The 26,033-nt window shown below is 34.1% G+C and overlaps 2 protein-coding genes across 2 annotated transcripts; both read left to right on the top strand.

The window, feature by feature from the left end:
• Positions 1-3,683: 3,683 nt before the first annotated feature.
• Positions 3,684-9,512, top strand: LOC142637266 (LRR receptor-like serine/threonine-protein kinase GHR1). Its single transcript, XM_075811543.1, has 3 exons — positions 3,684-5,564; positions 5,701-7,251; positions 8,765-9,512. Exons 1-3 carry the CDS (start codon positions 4,502-4,504, stop codon positions 9,346-9,348), a joined length of 3,198 nt encoding a protein of 1,065 aa, XP_075667658.1. The 5' UTR covers positions 3,684-4,501; the 3' UTR covers positions 9,349-9,512.
• Positions 9,513-15,030: 5,518 nt separating this feature from the next.
• On the top strand, positions 15,031-23,571 carry LOC142637361 (ABC transporter C family member 10-like). The gene is made up of 12 exons (XM_075811644.1): positions 15,031-15,134; positions 17,383-18,815; positions 18,981-19,301; positions 19,397-19,483; positions 20,164-20,751; positions 20,838-21,002; positions 21,669-21,963; positions 22,126-22,340; positions 22,415-22,720; positions 22,875-22,938; positions 23,019-23,258; positions 23,459-23,571. The coding sequence occupies exons 2-12, from the start codon at positions 17,406-17,408 to the stop codon at positions 23,569-23,571; spliced, it is 3,804 nt and encodes a 1,267-aa protein (XP_075667759.1). The 5' UTR covers positions 15,031-15,134; positions 17,383-17,405.
• Positions 23,572-26,033: the final 2,462 nt, after the last annotated feature.

The following is a 26,033-nucleotide window of genomic DNA, read 5'->3' on the forward strand; positions in this document are numbered from 1 at the left end:
AGTAATAGTTAAGAAATCATTTTCACAAAGTTAAAGTAGGTTTACCTGTCTAAGATTAGATCTTGGTACTGATTCATAATAACCAAATCGAATTGTGAGCCTATTCGTGAAGCAAATTCAATGAAACAACAATAGTCTTTGTTCGGAAAAAAGAAAATCAACCAATGGATGTTGTAATGCTTGGCATTGTTATGATAAAAAACTCATATGGGATCATCATGATGCCTCCCACGAAGTTTCCTTTGTACAGTTTGTTTTCAACATGTCAAATGATTCAACTACAAAAGAAGAAAAAAATGAAAAAGCCAATGAGCATCCAGAATTCCCATTCCCAATAAAAAGTAGAGATCTTTTTACATTTAAAACAAAAACCAAAACCATACAAGCAGAATTTTCTTCTTCTTCTTCATGTACATATTGAAGTTGCTATAAATGATCAAAACAATCATTGTTTGTTAGACAAGTGTTAGTGTCGGTCCAGATCATCCAATAATGGCTGCCATTAGGCTACTGCAAAGCACTGAATCCCACGGGTTGGTCTCTGCCCTTGTTAGTAGGTCATTTTTCTCTTACAGCTTCCAAGTTGGTGAATTCCTGAGAATCCAAACTTTGTTCCAGCCGGAGTCTTTACCATGTTTACATTTTCCTTCCTAGTTCCTAGCCACCCACAATTTTGTTATTGATTACTTGAATGTCTGGCATGCTGTACAGTGCAAATGCAGAGAATATGAGATTAGTATCACATGCACAAATTCTATTAATTATACAAATCATAGAGGTAGTATGCAGAATTATTTGATTAGAAAGGGCAAAGCATAAAGATTTTAAAGGTTGATTTCAATTATGAGAGATATCAGTATTTTACCATTCAGGGCTCTATTGTTCATAGTAAATCAATAATTGGAATCACATTGGTACTTGTGTGACGGCAGTGGTTCAAATCCAAACAATTTCGTAAGAATGCTTATAGTTATATATATTAATTAATTATGGATTTGATGTTGCATAATGCATCCGAGAAAGACATGTGGAAAGGTTAGTTGGGAATGCACTATTTTCTCTTGGAAAATTTAGGATGAAAGAAGCAAAAAAGATAAAAGAGTTTCCATGTCTAAGAACATTTCATCATGCAACGATTAAGACTACTAGTATTTGTTTGAAATGGTCCCACTATGAAGAGAATTTTATTATTGTTTTTTTTTTGTGAACTCACAAGATCCTTTATACTAAATTTTGAATAGCTTTTCGATAAATAAGTTTTCTATTTAAATTTACGTTATAATGATTCCAATGAATAGCATAATCAGTTGTGAATCATGTTTCAAGAAACAAAAAGTTCATTAATTTGAATATTCTTTTCTCTTTTATTATTATTATTATTATTATTATTATTATTATTATTATTATTATTATTATTATATTTTGGCATGATAGGCTCAACCCCTAGGCAATTTTGACAATTGACTAGAGCTCCCACGTAAAAAAAAAAAAAAAAAATCTTGGTCCTGAAATATAACACTATACTTATAAAATTATAATAACCTAGAATAAGATATATTTCATATCTATTCACATTTTTTTTTTTCATTTTGAACAGGTTTATCTAGCTAGACTTCTTTATTTGATTTATTTTTTAGAGAGAGAGAGAGAGAGAGAGAGAGAGAGAGAGAGAGAGAAATGCATAAGATATATTTCACCTAAAGTTATCAATATGGCGCTCAAATCTTGTTGATCTGACCTTGTTTATTGGAACTGAACTACTAAAATGAAAGACTTATGTTATGGTTTTGGGTGAAATACCAACAAAAAAAGAACTTTGAGGATTGGGATAATCCTAAGTACAAAAAAAAACTACCAAAAATATTAATTTGCTCTTTAAACACAAACGATATTTAACACCATTTAAAAAGTTGCTCAGTTCTCCAAGTTCCTTTTTTTTTTGACAGAGTTCTCCAAGTTCCTAGTTTTTAAAGCTTGTTTTGAATGCACAATTTTAATAATAACTAGATATGACAATTATATGCTTGAGGGAGTGTATGAGTAATCAATGGTAGGTAAATAACGGTCAAAGATAAAAGAAAAAAACAAAATGAGTACAAGATTTTTCAAACTAAGATATATGACGATTCTGATTTGGGAGCAAATAAAATATTTTTGAAAATTTTTGGTAATACCTAACATTAATCTAAATTTCAGGGATAAATTATACATTTTTACCCTATAATTAAATTAAATATAAATATGGATTTTATTAGTATTTCTTTTATATCTTTCCCTTTCAAGTAAAGGAGCTTTGGTGGAGTGGATAAAAGCAGTGAATATGAAATTATTATCATTATCGTTTGACGAAAGGGGAAAAGGAAAAAAGTGGGTGAAAAAGTGATTGATTATGGAGAAGAAAAGGTTAAAAGAGCCACACTTAATTTCTTTAGAACATGTCAACAATAACATTCCCAGCCTCACGAGCACAATGTAGCCTGCTTGAGAGGATATCATATTCAAGTGGTCCTACCAAAGATAAATAAAAATCAAGTGGGGACTACTGTACCCCATCTCTATTTGGCATTTGCCGTCACTTGAGGTCCTCTTGATCTGGTTATTTATTTATTTATTTTTTTAGTTTTTTATTGTATTTTTTCAAAACTTTTAACTAGAGACTAATTACTGTTCACGATAAATAAGCCCATACTAAAATAAATCGCTAACTTATAGAGTTTTTTCAAAATACTAGTGAGAACATCACTTTGAGCCTAACCGCTTTGCCAACCCACTGGGTTTGATCTGTTTACTACCAATTCAAGATCTTCTCAACTATTCATAATTTGGCATGTATTAGGCTACGACAAAAATTATATATTTTCTTTCTTAAGACAAAAGTGAGAACATTATTTTCCACGTGTCATCATTATAGTGGTGTTTCTGAAAGGGTCCACTGGGCCCCAGTCCACACAAGGGCCACACCCCTATCATAACAATAAATCTTCCACCAACTTCACCTCAGTGTGTCAAATATATATGCCTATGTCATATATTGGAACTTGCAAGTACCAAACCAAAGAAAATGAGCAAAGAAAGAAGAGGACCTAGTCAAAGGGGCATCTGTTCTGTGGGACTCAGAGTCCTACGTGGCACTGACCAAACACATTCCCCCACGCTCTCTCTAATCTCAACAGACTTCGTTTGTTGTGTGCGTTTTGTTTTTTTAAGAAAAATCAAAAAGTGCAAATCTTAAACTGTATTTGATAAATTCTTTGATGTCCACTAGGAAAGCGAGAGATTCTCTCTCTTATATATATGTATATATTTTTTTGTTTGGCGGGTAAATTCGCCACTTAGACAAAAAATTACACTAAAAAATGAAAAATGTTAAAGATTTTCCCGCTTACTTTGTCACCACCTGACACTAAAACCCCTCAAAAGAATGAACAAAAAACTAGGGTTTTCCTTTCCTACCAAGTATCCAATGCAGACAAACAAATTAAGGGTTTGATTTTTATGGTCTTCATTTGTTAATATTTTTATTTTTACATGCCTCCTAAAAAGAAACTAGTGAAAAGGGACAAAGCCAATTTTTTTTTTTTAAGATTTTGTTGTTATTTTCATTAAAGAAATATTAGGCTGTTTTGTTTTTTGTACTGTTTTAGTGCTGTTTTGCACCTTTTATTAAGCTTTCATGGCCAAAAAATTTTCTGGGTCCCTGGTCTTTAATGCAGTCTCTCTGTCCATTTGGTAAGAGACCCATTTCTTGTTTCTTCATGGGTTTGTTGTTGTAGCTGTAATCCATGTGGGACTTGATGGTACCAGATTGTTCAAAGCTCTGAAGACTGAACTTCGCAAGGAAGTGACCTTGTTGCTAAAAAGATTGAATCTTTGGGAGGGGTAGTTTCTGCTGAGCCTACATTGTGAATCAAGGAGGAACATTGGTAAGAAAAATGCTCCATTTTGCTCTGGTTAGATCTCTGAAAGTGACTGTATGGTACATTTCAGCCATTTAATGCTTTAGCTAAGCTTTGAGTGGTTAAAAATTTGTTCTTTGCTAAGCATTATTGTGTTTATGACTTTCATTGGAAGGAGGACCGGTCTTTTGATGTTCTGGCTTCCAAGCGTTTGGTTGTTTGTTAGGTGAAGTACTGTGTTGGTGAATATATTTGGGGACTTTGGATGCTTTGATTATTCTAAAGTTCTCTTTTTTGGGCTTTCCAAAGTGGTAATCTTTCATGCTTTTGAAGAATGGTTGTTGCATACTTTTTGTTTTATTGTAAAAGTATTCAACCAACTTTGTGTTCTCCTTTGAATTCGTGGGTTTGAGAGCTCGAAAACCCCATTTCCTTCACCAGATTAGGCTGATTTCTCATAGTAGTGAAGGATTGTTGAGTTGTTTCCTGGGTTCTGTTGTTATTTTTTTACAGTAAGTGGTGTGGAAATCAGTTGACTGTTGGGGTTTGTGGATTAGAAGCTGAAAAAAGCTTTTCTTTGTGTTCTTCACATTGAAAGGATTAGCATGAAGGTCATTGCTCTTTTAGTGGCAACTTTATTTTTCCTCTCTGCCATGGGGCAGCTTCCTTCACAAGACATTTTGGCATTGCTTGAATTCAAGAAAAGTATCAAGCATGATCCCACTGGTTATGTCCTCAGTTCATGGAATGAGGAGTCTATTGACTTTAATGGCTGCCCTTCTTCTTGGAATGGAATTGTTTGCAATGGTGGAAGTGTTGCTGGGGTTGTTCTTGATAACTTAGGTCTGTCTGCTGATGTGGACTTGAGTGTATTTTCCAACCTCACTAAACTCTTGAAACTCTCCATGTCAAACAATTCCATGTCAGGCGAGATTCCTGAGAACATAGCTGCCTTGAAAAGCCTTGAGTTTCTGGATGTATCTAATAATCTGTTTTCTTCATCTTTACCGCCGGGGATTAGTGAGTTAGCGAGCTTAAGAAACCTCTCATTGGCTGGGAACAACTTCTCCGGCCCAATTCCGGATTCCATATCTGGGCTTGCCTCAATCCAGACATTGGACTTGAGCCACAATTCCTTATCCGGGCCGCTGCCAACATCATTGACAAAGCTCACTCGCTTGGTATCACTGAATCTATCTTTTAATGGCTTTACAAAGAGAATCCCAAAAGGTTTTGAGCTGATTTCTGGTCTGGAGGTGCTTGACTTGCATGGAAATATGTTTGATGGTTATCTGGATGCTCAATTTTTGCTTCTATCAACTGCCATTTATGTCGACTTCAGTGGGAACATGCTAGGTAGTTCTAGTTCGCAGCAGCAGAAATTTTTACCGGGTATTTCTGACACTATTAAGCATTTGAATCTTAGCCACAACCAGCTCACTGGATCATTGGTGAGTGGAGGTGAGCTACAGCTCTTTGAAAACTTGAAGGTGTTGGATCTGAGCTACAACCAGCTGTCTGGAGAACTGCCTGAATTTAATTTTGTTTATGACCTCCAAGTCCTCAAGCTCAGCAACAATGGATTCTCTGGGTTTGTTCCTAATGGCCTACTGAAAGGAGATTCTTTAGTACTTACTGAACTGGATTTGAGTGCCAACAATCTGTCAGGTACTTAAATGGTTACTTTGTTTATTCTGGCAGTTCTGAAATTCACAAATAATATATTATGTTAAACCGTTCCATTGCTTGCACTACTACTATGTAATGTTAATCATTGTGTCTCACATTCATGTTCATCTTTCAGGGCCAATAAGTATGATCACATCAACAACTCTTCACACACTTAATCTCTCTTTAAACGGACTCACAGGCGAGCTTCCTTTGCTGACTGGAAGCTGTGCAGTACTTGATCTATCGAAGAACAAATTCGGGGGAAATTTAACGAGGATGGTAAAATGGGGTAACCTTGAATTCCTTGATCTCAGTCAGAATCATTTGACAGGGCCTGTCCCTGAAGTAACCCCACAATTTTTGCGTTTAAATTATCTCAACCTTTCCCATAATTCTCTTAGTAGCATGCTGCCAACGGTTATCACACAGTATCCAAAGCTTAGAGTTCTTGATCTCAGCTCCAACCAGCTAAATGGAAAGCTTCTAGCTGATCTGTTAACAATGCCCACTTTGCAAGAGCTTCATCTTGAAAACAATATATTGACCGGTGATATTAAGTTTTCTCCTCCTTCCTCTGGTGAACACAATCTACAAATTCTAGATCTTTCTCATAATCAATTTAGTGGCTATTTTCCAGATCAATTTGGGTCATTGACTGGACTTCAACTGCTCAATATTGCTGGAAATAACTTTTCTGGTTCTCTGCCAACTTCCATGGCGGGCATGAGCTCGTTAAGCTCATTGGATTTATCACAGAACCACTTTACAGGTCCTTTACCAAACAACTTGCCTGATACCCTTGACAGCTTTAATGCTTCATATAATGATCTTTCAGGGGTTGTCCCTGAAAACCTGAGAAAGTTCCCTAGTTCTTCTTTCTACCCTGGAAATTCTAGGTTAAGTTTACCTGGTGGTGGTTCTTCTGGGGTAAACAATTCTCCATCTGAAAACCACAAGAAGAAGCCAATGAACACTATTGTCAAAGTCATAATTATTGTTTCATGCGTGGTTGGTGTTTTCATTCTTATACTGCTTGCCATCTTTGTACATTACATCCGTCTATCAAGGAGACCCCCACCAGAAAGTGCTATAAAAAAATCAGTCAGCAGGCGAGCTCCACCAAACCCCTCAGGCATTAGTGGAACAGATAGTGGCGGTGCTTTGGTAGTTTCAGCTGAGGATCTCGTGGCTTCCAAGAAAGGATCCTCATCTGAGATAATCAGCCCTGACGAAAAAATGGCAGCTGTAACTGGCTTTTCCCCATCAAAAACTAGCCATTTCTCTTGGTCACCTGAGTCTGGGGATTCACTCACTGCTGAGCACTTTGCCAGACTGGATGTGAGATCACCAGATCGATTAATTGGTGAGTTGCATTTTCTTGATGATACCATCATGTTAACACCTGAGGAGCTGTCTCGCGCACCAGCTGAAGTATTGGGGAGAAGCAGCCATGGGACTTCTTATAAGGCAACACTGGAAAATGGGATGTTCTTGACAGTCAAGTGGTTGAAAGAAGGGGTAGCCAAACAGAGGAAAGAGTTTGCTAAGGAGGCTAAAAAGTTTGCAAACATCAGGCATCCAAATGTGGTGGGTTTGAGAGGGTACTATTGGGGGCCTACACAGCATGAGAAGCTCATCCTTTCAGATTACATCGCACCTGGAAGTCTTGCAAGCTTTCTATATGGTAACATTTTGTCCTTACCCTTGTTTTGATAAGTTGTCTTACGTAGTTGCGTTATGGACATTGACACCTGTAACAGGTGAAGCGATCTTAACAAATGGTACAACAAAGATGCTCACAAATGCCCATATCCTGCTTTTAATATATACATCGAAGTATAGCTTTTGGTACTCACTTGATCAGCTCATAGGGGACCCTATGTGAGTCCTAATAGAAATTTCCTTTGCATTTGGCTTCATGATGCGGTGAAGGAAATAAAGGTGTGAGTCCTAAAAGAAATTTCCTTTGCATTTGGCATCATGATCTGGTGAAGGAAATAAAGATGAAACAATTACACAATTTATCAAGCCTATGAACTCAAGGTTTAGCTATGGGAGAGATCATGTTCGGAGAGTGCTTTTATTGCATTCTTTCTATCTTAAACTTTTTTGTTAGAAGCTGAAATATCTGGCGATATCTGCCTTGGAGGCATGGTCAATTTTTTTTGTGTCAAAGATAGTTGGTGTTAGTTGTTAGTGAACCTACACCAAAACGCCTCAATAGGCGAATTATTGTTGGTTTTGTTCATATTATCTTAGTTCTCCTTTCTGATGGAGTGATAAGAAACTTTACATGTTGACAAAATCACTGATTTTCTTACTAATCGATGTTTCCTTCTACTCCAGACATTCTTAGTAGAACCAAATAGTATAAGCAGTACTACATACATGAAAAATCAACTGTTCTTGTGAATCAGGAAGTCACTTATTAAATTCTTGTATAACCACTTACCAAAATCTTTAAATAAATTATCCATTCACTTTAGCATTTTTCATCATAGCCTGACCGAATCATCACTTTGGCGTTCTAATGTTATTGATTGTTCATTGGTCATTGTTAGAATAATGTTTAAATGATTAAATTCATCTTTTCTAACAGCTTAAACGTTTAGGATAGGTGGTAATTTACTATAGTATCAAAGTAGGTGGTCCTGAGTTCAAACCCTTGTCTCCACTCTACATCCCATTTAAAACTTGGTAATTCCATGTGGTTCTCTGCATATTGAGTGGAGTTTGGGCCCACGCTTAAAGGGGACTGTTAATATAATGGTTAAATTATTAAATAGAAATTTTCCCTTATAGCTGAAGCTTTTGGTACAAGTGTAAATTTATCACGCACCTTAAGGAGTAAGAGTTAAGGAGTTGGCAAAAAGTTGACCTAGTGTTTATTTGCCGTGAACCAGTATTGTTTGTCACCTCATTACACATTACCTCAAATGTTTTAGCCAAGTTTATTGCTTGTTGGCTAGATGTTTAGATTTCAATCAATACAAACCTTATTATGTGGCAATTTCATGCAGGAATCTCCTTACAAGAAGCTTTTGCAAAGTTTTGTTTTAACTTAGATGAAAGAAGGGCTTTTGCATTTGTCCCTTTTAATATGACATTGATTTATTTTATATGTATCTGTATATGTTTCTTTCCATACGTCACTATTTAGTTTGTTTTTTAAATTTCTGATGCATCCCTATTTTCAGACCGGCCAGGAAGAAAAGGTCCGCTGTTAACCTGGGCCCAAAGGCTCAAAATAGCAGTTGATGTTGCACGTGGCCTGAACTATCTCCATTTTGATCGTGCTGTACCACATGGTAACTTGAAAGCAACAAATATACTGTTGGATGGGCCTGATCTAAATGCACGTGTTGCTGATTATTGCCTCCACCGCCTCATGACCCTGGCTGGCACCATGGAACAAATTCTTGATGCTGGGATTTTAGGTTACCGCGCGCCCGAGTTGGCTGCTTCCAAGAAGCCACTGCCTTCCTTCAAGTCTGATGTTTATGCCTTTGGAGTGGTACTTTTAGAACTTCTAACAGGAAGGTGTGCTGGTGATGTAATCTCTGGTTTAGAGGGGGGTGTTGATTTGACAGATTGGGTGCGGTTGAGGGCAGCAGAAGGTCGCGGCTCGGAGTGTTTTGATCCTGCAGTGATGCTGGAAATGGGGAATCCAGCAATTGAGAAGGGAATGAAGGAGGTCCTTGGAATAGCTTTACGATGTATACGATCAGTTTCTGAGAGGCCAGGTATCAAGACCATATATGAAGATCTCTCATCTATATAGTTTGGTGTCTAGGCTTGAGTTTTTCTGGGAATTTAATATCTTATTAGCCTCCCTTTCTGAATTCTTGATGTGGCATGTTTGCATCATGCTCTGCTAATTGTATTAACCATTGTTGTAAAAATGGAGCATATTTCAATGGGGTACAAAATTTTATATTTTGTTACCATGATGTTCTTTGACTTTTGCTTTGTGATGAATCAACCAGTTTGCCTACTGATCCTACTGAAATTAAAATGCAAAGAATTAAGATTTTTGGTAACATGCTAAATTGAACTGAAGTCCCCTTCTTATTTGACTATGGCCCAGTCCAATTCAATTGGGCTTCCTATTTCCTGTATCCAAATAAATTTTCATGTTTGTTCTGGCTGTCTGGGTTCTCTCGGCTGTGGCTCCCGGTGACCCAAAACAGATTTGGTAATGGGCTGGTTTGACTTGCGGCCTCGCCAGAGTCCAGACCCTTTGAGTTATGGGCTGTTGGGTTTTGAATATTTATTCAAGTAGGCCTCTTTACATTTATACACCCATCTTCAATCATCACCAAAGAAGATATCATATTGATCAGAAAAGATAACATCTACAATACTAGAAACAATTTAACATATGAGTTTAAGTGGCTATTATAGATTATAGATAAACATGACAAAGGGTACATATACTTTTCTATTTTCTGATCAGTAAAATGGAGATTTTTTTTTGGGATATATATAATAGACACATTTTATACATAACAAATTACAATTATAATTGAGTGTAAAATGCTAGAGATTTAAATTCTTAAATGTCAGGTGATGTTCTAGAAAGCTACTAGAAGTAAGACAATTAAGCCTAGTTATTAAGCAATTTTTTTTTTTTTGGAGAGAGTTTCAACTCATGACATCCGCTTCTGATAATAGTTCTTTATCATTAGATCAAAACAAAACTTAGAGATTAAAAAAAAAGAAAAAAGAAGAAGAAAGGAAACATAATACTATAGTGTCTATTAAAATATCATCAATAAAACCAGAGAGAGAGAGAGAGAGAGAGAGGGTTTCAACTTTCAAATAACTCTAATAACTCTAATTTTTTAATGGTCAAATAAAATACTTAAATTCGAATCTTGTTTACACACCAAAAATTCACAACATATTCCTAAATTAGTCTATTATTTCACACATAAGTCCACCTCAATCTACAATTTAAAATTCTTTTAATTGGCCCATGCGTGTTGCGTCCTTAGAAAACTCTAACCAATTAGTGTGTGTTCAGCATCATTAGTTTACTTAGCTTTTTGTTTTTTGTTAAAAATGTGCTAAATCATAGTTGTACTTTGAATAAGTGAGGCATTAAAATGGAATCATTGATAAATGGCAAAAGTAACAAGACAAAAGCATTATTGTCGATCCCATCCAGAGTTTCAGTATTTATCCTTTCTTTTAGTTTATGGACTTGAGGGGGCGTTTTTGATAAAGTAACTATAAAATTCTGGACAAATCGAGTGAATTAGACTCGATTTCGTTTTATGGAAATCGACTCTACTAAACTCGATTTTTATGAATAGTCCCCAGCCCGTCCACGTGTCATGTGGGTCCCAACTGGGACCTTTTTCCCCCCTTACCCGGCTCACACCCTCTCTTTTGTTCTCACACCTCTCTTCTACTCTCACAACTTTCCTCTCTTCACTCACACAACTTGCCTCTCATCACTCACACAACAATCACACTCAACTTTCATCAACTCTCAGGTAATGTTTTTACAATATTGATAATATATTTTTGTTAGTTAATATTGTGGTTATTTGCTAGGTTATTTTTTTTAAGAAACAATTAGAACATATTAGGAAAATTTTTGTTTTTTAGTTTGAAAATTTTTGTTTTTTTGTTAGTTAGTGTAAATATTGTGATTAATTTATTTGTTAGTATATTTTGGGTAGTTTATTTGTTAGTATATTGTAATTATTTGTTAGTTTTTTTTAATTATTATTATGATTAATTATTGGGAATACTTAGTACTAAATATTGTGATTAATGTTATTACAACATATTTGGAAATATTGTTTTTTTTTGTTAGTGTAAATATTGTGATTAAATTATTTGCTAAGTTTTTTTTAAAAAATTAATATTGTGATTAATTATTGGGAATTTTTAGTACCAAATATTGTGATTAATTATGTTATTACAACATATTGGGAATATTTGTTTATTTTTTGTTAGTGTAAATATTGTGATTAAATTATTTTCTAGGTTTAAAAAAAAATAATATTGTGATTAATTATTGGGAATATTTAGTATTGGGGAAATATTTAGTACCAAATATTGTGATTAATTATGTTATTAAAACATATTGAGAATATTTTTTTGTTAGTGTAAATATTGTGATTAATAATATGCTAGGTTTTTAAAAAAAATTAATATTGGGAATATTTAGTACTAAATATTGTGATCAATTGTTAGGAATAATTAGTACTTTTAGGTTTTTGTCATTGGTATGAAATTGATTATGAGTTTGATACCTAAGACACCCATTACAGTCTTTTTAGCAAATTATTTTAAGATATAGTTGTTTAAGATTTGTAACAAAGATTTCAATGGGTAACTAGTTGGTATAATATTTTTGTTCATCATATCTTATTTGAATGGGTTTTGAAAGTCATGCCTCTAGAATGATTTGGATGTGAGTATATACAAATTTGGTTGAGGTTAGTATTGTTGGCATGTCATACGCAAAGTTTTGTGATTGATGTTGATTGAGAGTTATAAATTTGTTACTAACACAATTGCACTTGATGATCTATAGGTTGATAATGATCTATATAAATATATACTACGGTAAATCCCTTAGCAATGCCAACTCTTATGATGGATTTCCATTTCAAGGTCTGGGTATCCAGTGCTGTTATATGATGATACGCCGTAAGTTAAAGACCTTGAGTGATTTGAAGATAAAAATTATGGAAGAGTTGCAACTGAACCCTGCTTTGCATGACATACATATTACTTTCCGTTCTCCACATGAAGTTCTCAATCAATGCATTAATTACATATATATAGTGATAACAGAAGACAAACATGTGAAGTTCATGTTTCACAAGATGCGTCAATGGGAACAAGTAGCAAATTTTGAGTTGTACGCCACTTTGGAGCCACGTGCGGAAGTCAGCGCAGAGGATATTGTACAAACAACTACATCTCTACAGTTTGCAGTCCTAGATAATCAATGTACCACGTTGGGAGGCTATACACCCCCTTTTCAAGAGACACCAAGAACAGTTGAGAGCGAACCTGAAAATAGATATGAAGATCAATTTTGTACACATCGAGGTGAATCCTCTACACTTCTAGTAGTTGAAGATAAAGACGAACACTGTGTTGGGGAAGATCTTGACGATAGAGATGAGTACGAAGAGAGGATTGAGCGAGGTGACTTTGATAGAGGTGTTGATGACCATGAAATTACTCTCAATTCTAATATTGATGATATGGATGAATGTGATGAAGATGATGCAGACGCTTCTGTTAGAGTTCAGCATGTTACAAATGCGACTCCCATTCAATGGAGTACTTAAAGGTGCCCGTGGCCTGCCCATTGCTGCAATGGTTGAATTCACTTGGAGCAAACTTGTCGCGTATTTCCATGATCGACACAAAAAAATTACTCATGATCTCTTGGAGGGCAAGGTGTGGAGTAAATATGCCTTAGAAATCTTTGATGCAAATCTGAAAAAATTTAAAACACACCAAGTAAAGCTGTTTAATAATGTCCATGGTATATATTAAGTAATGACTGTGTACAACATCCACAATGAGGAAGCATATATTACACATGTAGGATTTAGCACCGAAGAAATGAAGGACAAACAATACTCCGTGGTAGTCAACTCTTCCAACAGTTGATGCATTTACAACTATTGAAGAAGAAAGACTAAGGATCATACGCAACAAACAACCATAATTAAGAGAAAAATTGTACAAGAAGTTGTCAATCACTTGGTAAAAGAAGAGTTCTCCCTACAACATTTATAGGGACCAAGATAAATGATACAAAACTATTTGGATGCCATGGCAATATGTCGATGGGAAGGTAACATGATCCATTCATCACATTCACTAAAAATCCAAGATGACTAGAGATTCAAAGCTTCTTGAATGAAATACCTGGCAAAAAATAAAAAATAAAACGTTATTTTGAAGACTAAAGTCTTCAAATAAAATTGGATTAGTTGATAAAAGACATTGTATAGCGTTAGCAATTTGGGAGAGTCATTGTAGCCTTGCAGGTACGATGAAAAACTAAATATTATCAAATAAAAACCCTTCAAAATGAAATTTTTTGCATGACTACATGTTAATTATAGTAATTATATAAACAAATATTATCACAATTAATATTTTTATTTACAAATAATTAAAAATATATTGTTTGTCCTATGTAGTTTTATACACTATTAGAGCAACTACATCAACTCATCTATAATATTTTAAAATAGAAAAAAAAAAAACCAATTTTACATATTCTAACCCAAAAAACACCCACATCAGTCTTTGTAAAAATGTACAAATATACACCATGGCCATGTAAATGAACAGTAACCGTGCATATATGCACGCTTACTGTTCACTGTGTAAATAAATTTTTTATTCTTTTTTTTTTTCTCTCTCCTCTCTCTACCTCTGACTCACCTCATTGTGTAAAGAAATGTGCATAATAGTTTATTTGAATATTTTACACTGTTTACCGTGTAAAGAAATGAATATTTTATTTGAATAAATGTGTATAATAGACAAACTGATGTGGGTGTTTTGTAAAAATAGGTGTGTAAAATAGAAAAAGAAAAAGTAGGTTTTAGATGTGCAAAATGGAAAATTTTTTTCCACATATTGATGTGGATGCTCTTAAGTTCCTAAAAAGAAGATTGCCCCATGCACATATTTTGATTTGGCTTTGCTATTGCTAAAAATTCCAAACAAAGATACAAACTTGATGTATATGAAGTAGTAACTCAATTCATGGTGCATGCATTGTCATAAACACTTTAGGGAGCTTCTTTAAGTAATTAATATAACATATAGAGACACACTTTAACTTAAAAGGCCTAAGCCCAATGAGTATGTGCTCAATTATGTTATATTAATCACTTATTCTTCTCATCTTTATTCAATGTGGGACTTCATTCACACGTGTAACCCAACATGCATGGACCATGTGACACAACAAATATGAAGTAGTAGCTGATCAATTCATAATGCGTGCATGGACCATATGGCGCATTAAACAAATACTCGCCCGGCATGGTAAATGGCTCTTGCACTAAGAAATTAATTTCCAAAGAGACAACAATAGATGCAACTGGATATCCAATTTAATTCATGTAACGATCAAATGTCATTATAGCACAATTGGGAGCTTAGAAGATAATTTTTTGTTGAGCTGTCATCATTTTATATTCAATAGTTGTGACCCCAATGCAATTTATTCCTTTCTTTATAATAATGATTTATTTTGTTATTATTTTTCAAATAAAAAATATATTTTATAAGTTTATGATAAAACCATGCAATCGCATGAACATTTAACTAGTATATATATGCACTTCTCCACCTCCCTAACTATATCTATAATCTCCATATTTTGTGTTCATTCTTTTTCTACATGCACTCTTTTTTCGTTCGACAATTCTCCACCTCCCTAATTAAGCATAATTTCCATATTTTGCGTTCATTATTTTATTACTTTGCATGCTCTCTCATGCTCAACCTTCTATAAAAGACTTCCACTATGACATGTTCAACAGCAAGCAGATTAGTACACTGGTTAGTTGTTTAACATTTTAAGTATACTTCTCTTTATTCTCCTCTTTTTAACTCTCATTTTCACAAGAATTCAATATAAGGTAGGAAGGCACCTTTACTTTTTAGAGTTTTTTGCTTATTTTGTTTATATATGACTTTTTAAAATTTCACTTTTTCTACAAGTTTATGTTCCTTTGCTGTCTACCTTTTTCATATAGCTTTGAGCATTTTCAAGGGTTTAGTTTTTAATTATTATTTTTGGTTTATGTGCAATTTTTTAAAACTTTTTTTTTTCAAAGTACAAGTATACTTTGGTCTGCTTAGAAAAAAAATGGTTAATGAAATATGGAATTGCTTATATTTTTAAGCAGTTGCACTTAATGCTGAGTTGGTTTCTCTTACTGGAATGCTTGCAGCAAAGCAATCGTCAATATGAACTTAAGCCTACTTGTGTAAGTCAGAATCATGAATTTAAAATTTTCACATAATGAATCACTTTCATTCACAAGTAAACTGCAAAGCAGTTGGTGTGCAAAATACATAAACAGAGAGTTAACCAAACTAAAACTAAAAAAACACCTGCACTAGATATCGGTATAAAATAAAGGTCCGACATATTACTACACAAATAAACCCCAACAATTTGTTTGTCAATTTTGTTGTTTAGCAGCTGGGTATGTAGACCAACAATTTGTCTGTTAATGGCAGTTGGGTATGTAGCATATTATTTACAGATATTATGTTTTTTGTTTGTTTGTTTGTTATATTATGTTTGTTTGTTTGTTTGTTTTCTTTATAGATATTCTGATGATCTCAATCCTCTCACCCCACATGTCGTTTACATCTAGGCTAATCTAGGATCAAGAATGTGCAAACATGGATGGGCTTAGGATTTCAAGCCAGGGGCCGAAGCATAAGAAAAAAAAATCTAAATAACTATCCATATAGTACTAACAAACTATCAACTACGATAAATACACAAAATTATTGTTTCTTAATATATTAAGATGCAATCATCTACCAATAAAGACAAAAAAACACAATAATATAATTTCTTAAGAGCATTAGCTGTTGCAAAAAAAATTTATAGATAAAAACAAAATATTAAATATTATTCTTAATGTATATCACTGTATCCTACTTTTTGTATTTACATACCATATGTATATCACTATATCCTACTTTTTATATTTACATACCATATAACTACTAATACTTATAGGATATAGTGATATACATTAAGTATAATATTTAATATTTTGTTTTTATATATAAATTTTGTGTAATTTGGCGTAGGTACTTATTCTAATCTTAACTATTATAAGTATAAGTAGTTCACAAACCCAAACTTAATTTTTTTATATTAATATAGCATTTGAAATGTTTTGTACAATAGTGTTTTCGGTATTTGATGTTCAAAAGAGTACTATATATTTAGCATTTAGAACACTTGATACTAATACTTTAATACTAGGCTGATAGGATTTTTTATTTTAAAGTTTTGCTTTTGTTAAGTTTTTAAGTTTGGTAGTTACTAGTTGAGCTAGGCTAATTAAAAGGGAGGGGTTTAAGTTTTTGGAAGAGAGAGACACAACTCTAGAAAAAAAAATTTTCATTTTTTTTTCATTGGGCCAGGGGCCCAAAAGTTTTTTTTTTCTTTGGGCCTGGGGAGGCCAGGCCCCCTTGGGTCCATCCCGGTGTGCATAGTTATTCCACCTAGACGAGATTTAACCAAGTATATTTCATCCTGCAATTTTAAAAATTGAACTCTACTAAACTTTTTTTCCTCAAAAACAAAAAAAAATTATACTAATTCTAATTTTCATGAACAAAAAGTTATCTTGTATGTCCAATTTGCTTGGTCAGTTTCAGAGGAGAGTCATTAATGTATCAATGAGATATAGTAAATTCATTCAAGTTGAGGAAACAAAAAAAAAAAAAAAGTAGAGGAAGACTGAAAAGTGAAAATTATATTAGTGGAAGTAGTAAAATATAACATGTTAATTAAGAAAGAAATAAAGAGTAAGAATTTAGATAGAATAGAATGGTAGAAAAGAATAGAGGTGGCCGACTTTGACTAATCTGTTGAGAATCTATAAGTGACCCAAAAAATTTAAGACTCAGGCTTAGTAGTAGTAGTCGTTGTTGTTTCTTAATATTATCAATTATACACTCTCTTTTACTTCGTTTTATTTGTTTATATATTATAGTAAATTGTGTGCTATAAGTTCTGTATATACTAATAATTTTGTTCTTGTATGCAATACAGAGGTTAAACCGTTAAAGAGCAAAATGGAAAACAAAAAGATGAATGGTGACAGTGATTCTGTTGGTCTCGTTACTCCATTTGCTAAAGCTGGATTCCTTAGTAGAATGTCATTTTGGTGGTTAAATCCGTTGATGAAAAGGGGCAAGAAGAAAACATTGGACAATGAAGATATACCTAAGTTGCACGAGGCAGAACGAGCAGAAAATTGTTATTTTCTGTTCTTGGAGCAACTTAACAAACAGAAAAAAAAGGACCCTTCTTCCAAAACTCTAATTCTAAAGGCATTAATTTTATGCCATTGGAAAGAAATTTTATTTTCTGGGTGCCTTGCTTTGTTATATGTTCTCACACTATCTGCAGGTCCTCTACTTCTGAATGCCTTCATATTGGTTGCTGAGAGAAAAGAAAGTTTTAAGCACGAAGGTTACTTGTTGGCAATATCATTTTTCTTTCTAAAATGCATACAATCTGTATCAGAAAGGCATTGGTACTTTCGAAGCAGGCTAGTTGGCTTGAAAGTGAGGTCATTGCTCATAGCAGCCATCTATAAAAAGCAACTGAGATTATCCAATTCGGCTAGGTTGATTCACTCAGGTACTGAGATAATGAACTATGTTACATTGGACGCTTATAGGATCGGAGAATTTCCATATTGGCTTCATCAGACTTGGACAACATGCCTCCAGCTATGCATTGCAATAGTAATTCTTTTCCGTGTAGTGGGGCTGGCAACAATTGCAGCAATGTTGGTGATAGTTCTCACCATGCTTTGCAATATTCCACTTGCAAAGCTACAGCATAAGTTTCAGTCTAAGCTAACGGTGGCACAAGACGAGAGATTGAAGGCTAGTTCTGAGGCTTTAGTGAACATGAAGGTTTTGAAACTGTATGCTTGGGAAAATCATTTCAAGAGTGTTATAAAATATTTAAGGAAGGTGGAGTACAAATGGTTACGAAAAGTGCAGTTAGAGAAAGCATTTCATAGCCTTCTCTTTTGGTCCACTCCAGTTTTGGTCTCTTGTGCTACATTTGTAGCTTGTTATTTCCTCAGGATTCCTCTTCATGCAAATAACGTTTTCACCTTTTTAGCAACTTTTCGCCTTGTTCAGGAGCCAATTGCATTGTTTTCTGATGTTATTGGAGTGGTCATTCAAGCAAAGGTTGCATTTGCACGTATTGTAAAATTCCTTGAGGCACCAGAGCTACCGAATTCACATGTCCAGCAAATTTGCAACATGGAGAGTGTGGATCATTCCATTTTTATTAACTCAGCAGAATTTTCATGGGAAGAGAATTTATCGAATCCCACCCTGAGAGACATAAATTTGGAGGTTAGACCTGGCGAAAAGGTGGCTATATGTGGAGAAGTTGGCTCAGGCAAGTCAACTCTTCTAGCAGCAATTCTTGGAGAAGTTCCAAAGATTCAGGGAAGCGTAAGTTTCTACTGCTCTTTTACTTTATTTTCTTGTTACAAAATACATTTTAGCCTTGGTGAAAACCCTTTTTAAATGCATTCCTACACTTCAACTCTCAAGCATATGCATCCATATGGCATAAGTGTATTCTGAGTATTTTGGTTCCATTTATTGAAATTACAGATTAAAGTCTATGGAAAGATTTCCTATGTTTCTCAAACAGCATGGATTCAAAGTGGGACAATACAGGACAATATTTTATTTGGGTCTGCTATGGATAGTGAAAGATACAAAGAAACACTGGAGAGGTGTTCATTGGTTAAGGACCTTGAGTTGCTTCCTTTTGGCGATCTCACTGAAATAGGAGAGAGAGGTATTAATTTGAGTGGTGGTCAGAAGCAACGTGTTCAACTTGCCCGTGCTCTCTATCAGGATGCTGATGTATTTCTCTTAGATGATCCATTCAGTGCCTTGGATGCACAAACTGCAACGAGCATATTTAATGTAATTATATTTCTTGAACACCTTCCATGTATATGTAATTTTAAAAAAACTATTTATATACTAACTTCAAGTGTAAATTACTTAAACTGTGATAGGAATATGTTATGGGAGCACTATCCAAGAAGACGGTCTTACTTGTGACCCATCAAGTCGATTTCCTGCCTGAATTCAATTCTGTTTTGGTTAGTATACTCGAGTTTAATAGAAGATTAAGGTGGAGTTTGGATACACGTTTTCACGTTTTGCGTTTTGCGTTTTGATTTTTTTTTTTTTTTCTGCTGCGGGGGGGGGGGGACAACGCGCACTGTTCATGTACGTTTTTAGCAATTTTTTATTAAAAATGGGTTTCGCAGTACTATTTACACATTTAAAAATTATTTTGCTACAGTATTTTCAGTTTTCAGTTTTCAATTTTCAGCAATAAGTTCTATCCAAACGGACTCTAAGTGCATAGAAAACTTATTTATTTATTATCTAGCATTTTTTTCCCAATTCAAACAAAAGTAATGTTTTGGAGATGTGACACCCTAAAAGGATTAGATTCATTTTATGAGTGTTAAAAGTCTCAGATTGGGTATTTAATAAGTCGTTCTGGGCTATATAAGCGATTATTAGTAGTTCTAAGTGTGACTTTGACTTGTCCTTGGGAAATGCCTGCAAAAGAATATTTTACCATGGTTTTATTTCTTTCTCAATCTTCCCTTCACTCATCAGATTTTGGTGGAATTCCATGCAGTCTTTGTCATGCACTATGAATGCAAGAGTCACTTAGCCTACACATTATATTGATCTTTACTTTCTTATTAGTTGGAATATGTTGGTTCCACAAAATGATTTGGTGTGAGTTTCATTTTGTGGACAGTTGATGTCAGAAGGAAAAATCCTGCAAGAAGATCCTTATAATCTGTTGTTGGCCTCCAACAAAGAATTTCAGGACCTTGTTAATGCACATAAAGAAACGGCAGGTTCTGAAAGGCTTACAGCTGTTAGTTCTACCCATAGACGAGGAACATCGTCTAGAGAGATTAGGAATATTTATGTTGAGAAGGAATTACAAGCGAACGAAGTTGATGGATTGATTAAGCAAGAAGAGAGAGAAACTGGAGACATGGGCTTCAAACCGTACAAACAATATCTGAATCAGAACAAAGGGTTCTTCTACTTCTTCTCGGGCTGCCTCTCAATACTTTTATTCGTGGTCGGTCAGATATTGCAGAACTCATGGATGGCTGCTAATGTTGATAATCCCCGTGTCAGCACATTGCGATTAGTCGTGGTTTATTTGTTGATTGGATTGGCCACAATACTGTTTATAATATGTAGAACTCTTTCTACGGTTGCTTTGGGTCTTAAATCTTCGGGATCCTTGTTTTCACAGCTATTAGACTCTCTTTTTCATGCACCCATGTCTTTCTATGATTCCACACCTCTGGGTAGAATTCTTAGTCGGGTAAGTGTCTGCAAACATAAAATATTAATGTCCCTGTTTGACTTCTAAAACTAATGTTTCTACGTGTGTCCTGACATTATGTGCAGGTTTCTTCTGATCTGAGTATCATAGATCTTGATGTCCCATTCTCCCTCATTATATCCATTTCGGGTGCTGTTAATGCATGTGGTACTCTTGTAGTACTAGCCATTGTCACCTGGCAGGACTTAATTGTCACTATACCAATGCTTTGTCTTACAATTAGCTTGCAGGTAATACTGGACAATGTCCTTTTATGAATAATATTCTGTGAAAGCATGCCATAAAATCAATAATATTTTAGACCTCCTTGATGCTAATATAGTAGATAATCGAGTGAAGTGAAGCGAACGTTAGTGCAATTCATACTGTCTATACGACAAATTTTGGACAATGGAATTGCTTTTCATAAGTAATAGCTTAATGTAGGGTCAAATCGGAAAAATAATATGACAAATCATGTGTCAGGGATAAGAATATGAACTTGTAAGTTAAAATTCTTGGACTTTTTGGAATTGTTACTGAATTTTAGGTAGAGTTTCATAATCTTTTCCTTTTTGAAGGCTTTTGTGTACTTCTGTGACAGTAACATGCCACTTATTTGTGTTAAATTTTGAAAATTATTTTCATAGTGATTGTATGCCTTGATTAATACTGTAGAATTCAGGCCAAATTTTATTATGACTTACGTTGTGAAAAAGTTTTAAGAATTCGTTGATAATGTTCACCTGATTGGACCAATTGTGTTGAGCAGAAAATTTCCTTTATTGCACTCAATGACAAAGTTTCTTGTTTGTTGGGGGGGGGGGGGGGCTGCCACTTTCAATTCAAGTGAAATGGTATCAAGTTTTATTTTGGTTTAACAAGTATATTTGACAGAAAATGCTCCCTTTTACTAGAGATACTACTTTGCCTCTGCAAAAGAATTGATGCGGATGAATGGAACAACCAAGTCCTTTGTGGCAAACCATCTAGCTGAGTCTGCAGCAGGAGCCATGACGATAAGAGCTTTTGAGAAGGAAGACCTGTTCTTCAAAAAGAATCTTGGGCTCGTTGATACAAATGCTAGTCCTTTTTTCCACTGTTTTTCAGCAAATGAGTGGTTGGTTCAATGGATAGAACTAGTCTGTGCGATTGTTCTTGCATCTGCAGCACTTTGCATGGTTTTGCTTCCTCATCAGACGTTTAGCCCTGGTCAGTATACGATTGTTATTCTTGGAAGTAGTACCATTTCAGTAATTTAGTTACTTAAACATCTTTTATGCCTCTGCCTTATTTTCTAGGAAGAAAATTTTGGAAATATAATTCATAGATGATATTGAACTACTGCCTCTCCTACATGATTTGCAATTGCAGGATTCATTGGAATGGCACTTGCTTATGGACTTTCCTTAAACATGATGGTTGTCCGTTCAATTCAAAAGCAATGCACTATAGCAGATAACATCATTTCTGTGGAAAGGCTAAATCAATATATGCATATTCCCAGTGAAGCACCTGAAGTAATAGAAGGGAACCGCCCCACAACTAATTGGCCAGTTGTTGGTAAAGTGGAGATACAAGATTTGCAGGTAAATTTTGATTCATTTAATGTCAAATCAAAGGAAGTTACATGTACATACTGAGATAGTTGATTTGAAAACAGGTCAGATATAGGCCCAACGCACCACTTGTTCTTTGTGGGATAAGTTGCACTTTTGAAGGAGGGCACAAGATTGGTATTGTTGGCCGAACTGGCAGTGGGAAAACTACTCTAATAGGTGCTCTTTTTCGTTTGGTGGAGCCAGCTGGAGGGAAGATTATTGTTGATGGCATTGACATCTCTACAATTGGACTTCATGATTTGAGGTCACGTTTTGGAATAATACCTCAAGAGCCTACTCTTTTTAATGGAACTGTGAGATACAATTTGGATCCCATGTCTCAACATTCTGACCAAGAAATATGGGAGGTACTATTTCAGTTCTTTTCCAGTTCTGGTTGCTTTAACATTAGAAGTATTCATTGGATCTTCCACAGGGTGAAACAATGCTTATAAAGAAGTATTACTCATTTAATTCTCTATGGGTTTGAATTTTAGAATAAGTGATATTTTCCATTTGAAGGTTCTTGGAAAGTGCCAGCTACAAGAGGCACTTCAAGAGAATGGAAAGGGCCTAGACTCCTTAGGTAACGTTTCAATATTTTAGTATGTGGCATATGCTGAATTCTAAAATTTGATCATTACCAACTATGAACCTGTCACTCAGTTGTGGAATCTGGATCAAATTGGAGCATTGGGCAGCAGCAACTTTTCTGTTTAGGCCGTGCACTTTTGAGAAGAAGTAAGATATTGGTGCTTGATGAAGCAACTGCATCAATTGATAATGCAACTGATATGATTCTGCAGAAAACTATTCGGGCTGAATTTGCAGATTGTACTGTGATCACTGTAGCTCACAGGATACCCACGGTGATGGATTGCACAATGGTTCTTGGTGTTATGGATGGTAAGTCACAGATTACTTCAACCCTTGGATATAGAATTAATGTTCCCTATTTGTTTGAGCACCCAAATCCTTTACATTTCTGTGGATGCCTTCCATTATATTGATATATCTAAGTTTTGAATTTCCTAATCCAAATATTCCCAAATTCTAGTTCTGGCATGAAAACTTTACTAATAGGAAATGTTTCCATTGTATTTCAGGAAAATTAGTGGAGTATGATGAACCAATGAAGTTAATAAACAAAGAAGGTTCCCTGTTTGGGCAGCTTGTTGAGGAATACTGGTCTAATCTTCAGTCTGCAGAATCAAATTGAATATAATAAATTTCTTAAGTAGCCTTTTATTGGCTCTGCCTTGGTGTTGTGGAAGCAATGTAAAGAAAATAAGTTTATTTAGTATAAATAATAATAATTTCTAGTTTTACCTCACACTGTATAAATAATAATAAGTTCTAGTTTTACCTCACACTAAATAGTATCCTAGAACCACATGCATAACCCAAATAAACCACATGACACAACAGAGACATACTTGAGTTGATGCAGAGGAAACCTCAATGGCTAGTTTTTATGCCCTGGTGTTCTCCCTCCTTTTAACCTCCACTATTCCACAAAGCCACTAACCCTAAATTCTAAATTTAGGGCTTGATTTGGGGGTATTTATTCGCTACCAATAATTTCTTTCCATTGATCGTTAAATCATGTAATCGAGAACCCAAATTGAAGATTTGAGTCATTAATTTGGCTGAATAGTGGCTTTTAGTGAATTATAAAAGATTTTAAGTCTTAGGGTTAGGGTTACAAATGACATTCCTAATTTGGGGATTTTTATGTTCTAGCTATTATCTCCTTAAATTGAATAATATGGAATGAAATTAATATTCTTAATTAAGGATTGGAACTCTATATTTGGTTAGATTATGACCAAATTATAATGATCTATCAAATGGTGATCTTTAAGGATTAAACTTACAAGAGTTTTACTAACATGTGTCCTTGATGTTAGTAAACAATTTTAGGAAATTTTTTAAGGATAAAGGAAAGAGTGATTAACTTTTTTGGCAGTTTTTCCACTTTTTTTTTTTTAGAATACTAAGTATTTTAACACACACACACAAGGGGAGAGGAGAGAAGGTTTTAAAGAAACTAACAGCGGTGGATATCCAAAAGAGCCTTACTCTTGGATACACAACACAGACTTTAAACTAGTAGTGGAGGAAGTTTTTCCAATTTTAAATAAAAGGTTTCTTAAAATGGTTGATTAATGTATGCTCCTAAGGGAATACATTAATTGGACCCAACTTATAAAATTAAATTAACATTTTCCAATCTAAAAAGGATTTCACTAAATTGGCACTGAATTGACTAAAATAATATGTAGCTAGAGCATCTAAGTAGGGTTTGTGATAGCAATTGGGTGAATCATAATATATTTTAAAGTAATCAAAGAATAAAACACTGAGGTTAGGACTAGGCCAAATTTTAGGGTTTTAATGATATGAATGTTTTTCTATGAAATTTAAAGTGCACATATGAAATTTACGCATCCAGTTCCAAGCATAAACCTTCAATTTGATGAGATAAACTAAGATTTATGATAAATTTAATTTTAGGTTTATAATTGAAATGGATTTTTCCTTAAATTGGGGTCTTGTCATTCGAGTATTCAAAATAAGCAACACCTACATGATGGTTTTAGTTAAGTATTGGATTTAATTTATGAATCCTAGGGTTCATATATATATATGAGTTGGGTTTAAGTTACATCTGGTATAACTTTAAGCAATGGTATATCGCTCAATATTTTTTAATTGAATGCGAATTTTAAGAAATCCATCGTTAGATTAAATTATTTTTGTATATTCTCCATATTTGCAAAGTTTCAAGGTGACCAAAAATTAATAGCCATGTCATCAATTGGTATAATATCCAATTGGTGACCAAAGATTAATATTCAAGTTTTTATAGATTAAAATAATGCATAAAAGATGAGTTTATGAATCGAATGGTAAATAATATTTAATTGACATGAAAATTGGCATGAATATTAAGAACATATAATTCAACGGTGAGATTTTTAAAATATGAATTCTATAACAAATTATTGGGTGGTATAACATTACTTAGAGTCATACTAGGTAGAACTTGAATCCAATCCTATGTACTTGTGTGTCTATAATAATAATAATAATAATAATAATAATAATAATAATAATTAAAGACAAAATAGCACTTAAAAAAATAGTTCTCAATTATCCATTTCATAAAATCATCTTAAGAGATGAGTTCAAGGGCTGAAATCATCCCTTCAAGAGGCAAATTTTTACCCATAGAAGAGGTTTGAACTTATTATTAGACGGTTCTCAAGTTTTTTTTTTTGAGATAGTTTTAACCATAGCGTCTACTCTTAATAATAGTTCTTTATTATTAAACTAATATACCAATTTGTTTTTTATGTAAGCAAGGATTGAACTTCATATCTCTTATTCAAACATTAGAGACTTTACTAGTTAAGCTAACTAGAACCCATGACAGTTCTCAAGTTAATTCAACTAGTAAGTTGCCCGTGCAAAGCACGGATAACGTTGTAATGTTTTATGTAAGATGGCTTTGAAGATTGCTGTACATATATTATATAGCATAATTATTATAGAATTTTGTTAGTAATGAGTTTGTCATAAGAAACAACAATTATAAATTGCATACACATATCCATTATAATTAATGAGAAATAAGAAAACAACTTTGGAGGAATATTGTAGAATAAAAGTTGATAT

Source organism: Castanea sativa, chromosome 5, assembly GCF_040712315.1.
Source record: "Castanea sativa cultivar Marrone di Chiusa Pesio chromosome 5, ASM4071231v1".
Classification (NCBI taxonomy): Eukaryota; Viridiplantae; Streptophyta; class Magnoliopsida; order Fagales; family Fagaceae; genus Castanea; species Castanea sativa.

Coding starts and splice junctions, on each gene's coding strand:
- LOC142637361 (XM_075811644.1), top strand. CDS start 17,406: ATGGAAAACAAAAAGATGAATGGTGACAGTGATTCTGTTGGTCTCGTT. Junction 19,484..20,163: donor CTGAATTCAATTCTGTTTTG/GTTAGTATACTC, acceptor TTTTGTGGACAG/TTGATGTCAGAAGGAAAAAT. Junction 21,964..22,125: donor TCATCAGACGTTTAGCCCTG/GTCAGTATACGA, acceptor TTGCAATTGCAG/GATTCATTGGAATGGCACTT.
- LOC142637266 (XM_075811543.1), top strand. CDS start 4,502: ATGAAGGTCATTGCTCTTTTAGTGGCAACTTTATTTTTCCTCTCTGCC. Junction 5,565..5,700: donor GAGTGCCAACAATCTGTCAG/GTACTTAAATGG, acceptor TTCATCTTTCAG/GGCCAATAAGTATGATCACA. Junction 7,252..8,764: donor TCTTGCAAGCTTTCTATATG/GTAACATTTTGT, acceptor CCCTATTTTCAG/ACCGGCCAGGAAGAAAAGGT.